Source organism: Sciurus vulgaris, assembly GCF_902686455.1.
Source record: "Sciurus vulgaris genome assembly, chromosome: 3".
Taxonomy (NCBI): Eukaryota; Metazoa; Chordata; class Mammalia; order Rodentia; family Sciuridae; genus Sciurus; species Sciurus vulgaris.
The window spans coordinates 98,161,992-98,168,532 of NC_136463.1; the positions used below are offsets into that span (position 1 = coordinate 98,161,992).

A 6,541-nucleotide genomic window follows, 5' to 3' on the forward strand; every position below is an offset into this window, starting at 1 on the left:
CTTGCACTCTGGGAGTCTTGTTAAGGAAGTCTGGTCCTAAGCCAACGTGATGAAGACTCAGTCCTACTTTTTCTACTCCATTCGCAATAGCCTCAAAAAAATAAAATAAAACACTTGGGAATCAATCTAACCAAGGAGGTGAAAGAACTCTGCAATGAAGTTTACAGAAAACTAAAGAAAGAAATTTAAGAAAACCATAGAAGATGAAAATTTCCCATGTTCTTTGATAGGCAGAACTAATATTGTCGAAATGACCATACCACCAAAGGCACTGTACAAACTCAATGCAATTCCAATTAAAATCCCAGTGATGTTTCTCATAGAAACAGAGAAAGCAATCATGAAATTCATCTGGAAGAATAAGAGACCTTGAATATTCAAAGCAATCCTGACCAGGAAGAGGGATGCAGAAAATATCACAAAACCAGCTTTAAACTATACTACAGACAATAGTAACAAAAATAACATGGTACTGGCACCGAAATAGACAGATAGACCAATGACATAGAATAGAGGACACAGAGACAAACACACATAAATACAGTTATCTCATACTAGACAAAGGTGCCAAAAACATACAACGGAGAAAAGATAGCCTGTTCAACAAATGATGCTGGGAAAACTGAAAATCCATATGCAGTAAAATTAAACCCCTATCTTTCACCCTGCACAAAATTCAACTCAAAATGGATCAAGGACCTAGAAATTAGAACAGAGAACCTGAACCAAATTGAAGTTTCACATTTACATATAGCAATAGGTAGACAATTTTAGGCCTGTTCGATATACAAGCTCATAATGAAGGAAATTGTATTAAATTACAAAATTAGAACAATTAATACACACACAGAAGGTCAGAAAACCCAAACAAAACAAAGAAAGAAAACACATTGTGTTTCTTCACAACTGCATTAGGGACCCAATTTTAAGAATTTAAGGGAAAAATGTGACAACTGAAAACATCACACTATGTGTACTATTTTCAGTTAATCTTATCTATCTTTCCCAGATTTATGTTAATTTTACTGTTAAAAAAAAAAAAAAAAAAAGCCCTAGTAGTTAAAACTCTGCCAAGAATTCTGTCATAAGCTGAACATTTTTAAGCTACATTAATTTTTTCTAATTTTTTGAAAAAATATTCTTTTTGAATACTGAAAACACAAAAACAACAAGAAACAAGAAGAAAAGAGGTTATTTGTTTTCTTTCCCTGTTAACTTCTATTAGCCTCTATAGCATCTTTATATGAGACCTCAGAATAGACTTTTATACTCTGAGAAAAATTTAAAAGTGCTTCAGAACACAACTGCCTTTGTGGTTGTAATGTGGAACATATAAGATTTAAAGATTATTTTCTTATTAAAGAGTAGCAACGTTCTACAGTGTATTAAAATCAAGACCGTTTGCCATTTGAAAAACGATTTCTAGCTACCAAGAGAAGCAAAATCTTTTAACTCACTTTAAAACTTTATATATAAGCAATAGTCCCAGAATTTTACAAACCAATGAACACAGATACATTATCCTTCTAAGTATACAGTCAACCCTCCATATCCACAGTCTCAACATCTGTGGAGTCCACACGTGGACTAAAAATGGTCTGGAAAAATTTTTTGCACAAGTACAGACTCCTGTTTCCTTGTCTTTAGTCCCTCAATAATGCGGTGTCACAACTAATTACATGGCATTTACAGTATACTGGGTACTAAAGGTAATCTAGAGATCATTTAAAGTAAATGGGAAGAAGTACATAGGTGATATGCACACACTACACCATTTTTATTCACAGACTTCAGCATTGGGAATTTTGTAATGCAGGGGGATCCTGGAACCAATCCCCAAGGGACAACTGTACTTCATTCATTACCCCCATTTGTGTATTTTGGGACCTGTGGCAGAACCAAAAATATTTCTAGAATTACTTATTAGTTAAAACATCTTATTTTATCATTGATCTCCTAAGAGAATCTTTTCATCTCTCTGATATTTTTTTTATTCCAAACTTCACCAACAAGACCTACTTTGGGCCCTGCCTTGCTGGGCTCTGCTCCTGCCCTCTGGGAATATGTTAATCAAAAACTTGCTGAGTTCCCTTGAGTTTTCATTGCTTGAAGTTGAAGTAGACTTACGTTTTGCTTTACATAAGAAAATGATGAAATACCTCCTATCAAACTCCATGCAACCTGGGTCACCTAAGTCTTGAAGCAATTTGTTTGCCTCCAGATCTCGATTGCCTTCTGAACATAAAAGTAGCAACCTCCAATTGCAGTTGATACTTGTGTAGGCCTGCGACATAGTCCATGAGGTGTGGTTGGAGAGAGAAGGTATCATTTTGTCTTTTCTGTCCAGCCCTTTTTTAGATACCATTACCTTTTAGTAACATTACCTTTTAATACTCCATTTTTTAGATACCATCTTCTCCTTCAGCCAAATTCATAGCCTCTATGCTATCTATATTATTTTCAGAAAATCTATACCTTAAACTGAGCCCTATTAGAATACCAATCCACACATGTCACATGTACATACAAGAACAACCTTAATCATAGACTTGAAAAACTCTAAATATCACCTATCTACATCCTTGATGTTTTTGCCCATGGTGCAGAAAAGGGTCATTAAGTAGCATGCCAGTCTACTGAATAAACTATTTGCAGTCTATTCAGTTCTTGTACATAGGATATATTTTTAAACTTTACTTGACCTTCATAGATAAGCCAGAAAAGCATGTCTGTTCTTACCCTAATGTTTGAATACCTGATATTGTGAGTCTTTGTCACTCATCTTAATGTATGACATTTCTGGCAGCAAATGGTAGTATTTTCACAACAGTGCTTGAGTTTAGCAAAGAAAAAAATGATAAAAGAAGACAATAAACAAACACACTAGCCTGATGCTTCTGTAATAATGAATATTATGTGATGTTATTTGTTTCTCAAAGAAAATGTAGCTTCCTTATTAACTGTTTTCTAACTATTAAACTGGGGGAGATTTGGACATCAGTAAACAATGACAGATAATGTTGCTAACACTGCCTTCCACCAATACACATGTATTTATCTCATATTGCACTTTTTGTTAACCAAACTATATATAATAGAAAAAGTCTTTTTGATTATGATTTTATAAACTGATTTTGAGAGAAAAGTTTAAATTTCAAAATATTTAAATGCATTAAGGTATGCTTTACTTGGTGATTAAATTAATTTAAAGTAACTCTGAAGGGATATGCTATTAACTTAATTTTCTTCTTTCACAAGTATTGTTTAAATTACATTTGCACAGTTTTCCTGTCATGGAAATTTGCCTTCAATGCTTAATGGCAAAACATTTAGGAAAGGACATGTTTTTACAAAACAGATTAGCTAATCCTGAGTGTTTGTTGGATAGGTCAAAAGTGGGTATCTCCTTTTTTATGCATGATTTACACTTAATTTGGGCTTCTTTGTAGATCAATAAGACACTGCTAACCTGATGGTTTCTCATCTGGCAGATCTTTAGGAAAGCGACTATGAAAGCATTGAGGAGAAAATCCATTTTGCTAACTGGCTATCTGGAATACATGATCAAGTTTTACTTTAGCAAAGATACAGGAGGAACCAAGCAACCAATTGTGAACATAATTACTCCCTCCAGTATAGAGGATCGGGGCTGCCAATTGACACTAACATTTTCTATTCCCAAGAACAATATTTTTGAAGAACTAGAAAAAAGAGGAGTTGTTGTAAGTATATTTCCCATCGCTACCAGATTATTTCTATGGGTTGTAGGTTGGGGGTAAATTTTGAATTTATTGGTTTATTCATACTTGCATGTCATTTCACATCAATCCTTTAGGATAAATTTTATGCCAAACAGGCATACAGTGCAGAGCTAATTGCAGGGCACAGACATATATCTGTCATTTTCTGATAAAAGTGAAGGTATTACAAATTTTGGTTGTGAGAAATACTATTATGTAACTTACTTAGTCTTTTCATTACAGGGCAAAAAGAAATTATTTCATTTTAATCCATTAGTATATGTTTTCCATCAATTCACTAGTTTTGATTCATTAGAACTTCAGTATAACTTTATTTAATCTTGGAAAAAAAGAACATAACTTAGTAAAAAGAAATTGGTCTTATTTAGTGGCCTAAATAAACTCAGTTATTTTTACCCTTGTCAAAAAAGATATAAAGACAATCCTCAGGAGTAGTAACATGCAAGGAATATATAGTTTTTTAACCCTTAAGCCTATGTGGTCTTCAGTCTCTTGAAGAGAAATAACAAGAGATGGGAGTTAAACAGGACAGCATGCATAGACTATACACTGCTTCATCTGTTTACAAATGAGTGTTTCTTAAAGTAGACTATAGTGATCTTCAGGTCAGGCCAAATTTTCTAGTCCTACAGTGTTCCCATGGATATAACCAACTTCTCTGTAAGATCAGGGATTAGAGAATTAAATTTAAGGAAAATTCGCTAAAACTCCCAGTAAGATTCTCATTCATTTTAAGTTTGTCCAAGGATTCAAGTCCATCCAGGATTTCCCCAAAGAAAAAATGAATATATGATGTATTGGATGCTTAGAGATGAGAATTGCTGATTGGACTTCAGGTCCAGCCCATTATTATTTTCATTATTAAGAAGAAAGTTTCAAATCACAGAAACACACACCATGTTTTACTGGAAGCAAAAAAAAATTGTTTATGTGTTAAGTTTCATGGAAGCCAGCATGAATTCTTTATGGAAGTTTATCTTGAATGGACATTTTCAGTATGTGCTAAAACTTTTTTGACTTTATATAATTTTGTTTTTCCTCCAGTGTGACAAGCGAGAACCAGATGGGATTCGAGTGGCTCCAGTTCCTCTCTACAATTCTTTTCATGATGTTTATAAATTCATCAATTTGCTTGCATCTATATTTGATGCTGTAGAAACAAAAAAGTATCAATGTTCTTAAGATTAACATGCAGATTTACTGAAAGATGTCATATTTTACTATTATTCAATTTTTACTTATTAAAAATATTTCAAAATTTATTTCATGTAACTGGCAACAAATCACATGCTTTACAGAAAAAAATTTGATGTCATTTTTTTAAAAATCTGTGTCCTTGTGAAATCTGTATGGTTGTCCTGTTTCTTCAAATTTGAGGAATCAAGGACTACATGTATCACACACCATTAGGAACACAGTCTTAATTAGCCATTACATTTCATGGTTATTGAAATGTTTTCTGTTAGTTTAATTTATAATTTGACTGACAACTGCATAATTCTTATGGAATTTTTGTGTCAGTATTGGAAATATTTTAGTTTTAATTTACCAAGGAGTATATTTTAGGAATCAAGATTAAACAGTCTGCTATATGTATGATTTTGCAATGTTCTATCCAATTCCAGGCATAGAAAATACATTTTACTGGGCAATAGCTTTCAATTATTTTCAGCTACAATCTACACTAAGATATATATTTAATATCAGACACCAATATTTATGATGTTTCTCTTATTTTATTGATCCTAAAACATTTTGTCATGTTGAACATGTCTGAAAGAGGACATATCTTTTTATTTTCTAAAAGTAACTTCCTGAAATCACCATTAGCCCTGCTTTTATGATCTCACAATGAATATGCAATATCATGGATTTTATTTAGAAAATGGCATATGTAATAAAAGATTCATAAATTATTTGGCTGTGCTCTGATATTTATTACCTTATTTTATCTCATTCAGAAAATTCTGGTAGCTGGGCACAGTGGTGCATGCCAGTAATCCCGGTGACTCGGGAGGCTGAGGCAGGAGGATTGTGAGTTCAAACGCAGCCTCAGCAATGACAAGGTGCTAAGCAACTCAGTGAGACCCTGTCTCTAAATAAAATACAAAATAGGGCTGGGGACGTGGCTTAGCAGTTGAGTGCCCCTGAGTTCAATCCCTGGTATCCCCCCGCCCACAACAAAAAAAAAAAAAGAAAGAAATGCTGGTTAAAAATTTATTCATTTGATTTCCCCACCCACTCTTTATCCTAGTTTATATTTTTCAAGGATGGTCTTTTATTTATATCATCATAAGCTCTTGTTTCTTCCAATAGGAATGTCCCCTGACAATAAATGGTACTGTCTGTGAAGTAATGAATTCTTGTTATTGAGGGGAATTAGGAAATGAATGCTTCATCTTTCAACCATTTTATCCCAAATTTTTGGACCTTTCTTATCTACTATGAAAACTAAAGTTACATTCACCTCAGACTTTGCTATTTTCAGTTATTGATGCCACAACAGTATCTGTGAATTGACAAAATGTGCTTTTATGTACATAACTAGCAATAAAAAGCCAATACATTATTATTGCTCTTAATTAAATACATTTTTTGAATCAAATAAACTGACTTAGACAACTATTTTGGAGCATAGAGTTAAATAATAAGACATGGAACTCTAACAACTACCAACACTGGCAGCTACTCATATTTATCAACATCTTGTCATGCACCATATTGTGGTACACTACGTATGTTACCTCACTTAACTGAATGATTACCTAATTGCTTTAGGG

At 33.3% G+C, this 6,541-nt stretch overlaps 1 protein-coding gene across 2 annotated transcripts in view; it reads left to right on the top strand.

Annotated features, from left to right (window-relative positions):
• The window catches only part of KYNU (kynureninase), a 105,929-nt gene extending 100,543 nt beyond the window's left edge, over window positions 1–5,386 (top strand). For both annotated transcript variants that reach the window (XM_079135671.1, XM_079135670.1), the window contains 2 exons: window positions 3,492–3,722; window positions 4,806–5,386. In XM_079135671.1, coding sequence (XP_078991797.1) covers window positions 3,492–3,722; window positions 4,806–4,943 — 369 coding nt within the window. In that variant the 3' untranslated portion in view covers window positions 4,944–5,386. The remainder of the gene's footprint in view (window positions 1–3,491; window positions 3,723–4,805) is intronic.
• The last annotated feature ends 1,155 nt before the right edge of the window (window positions 5,387–6,541 follow it).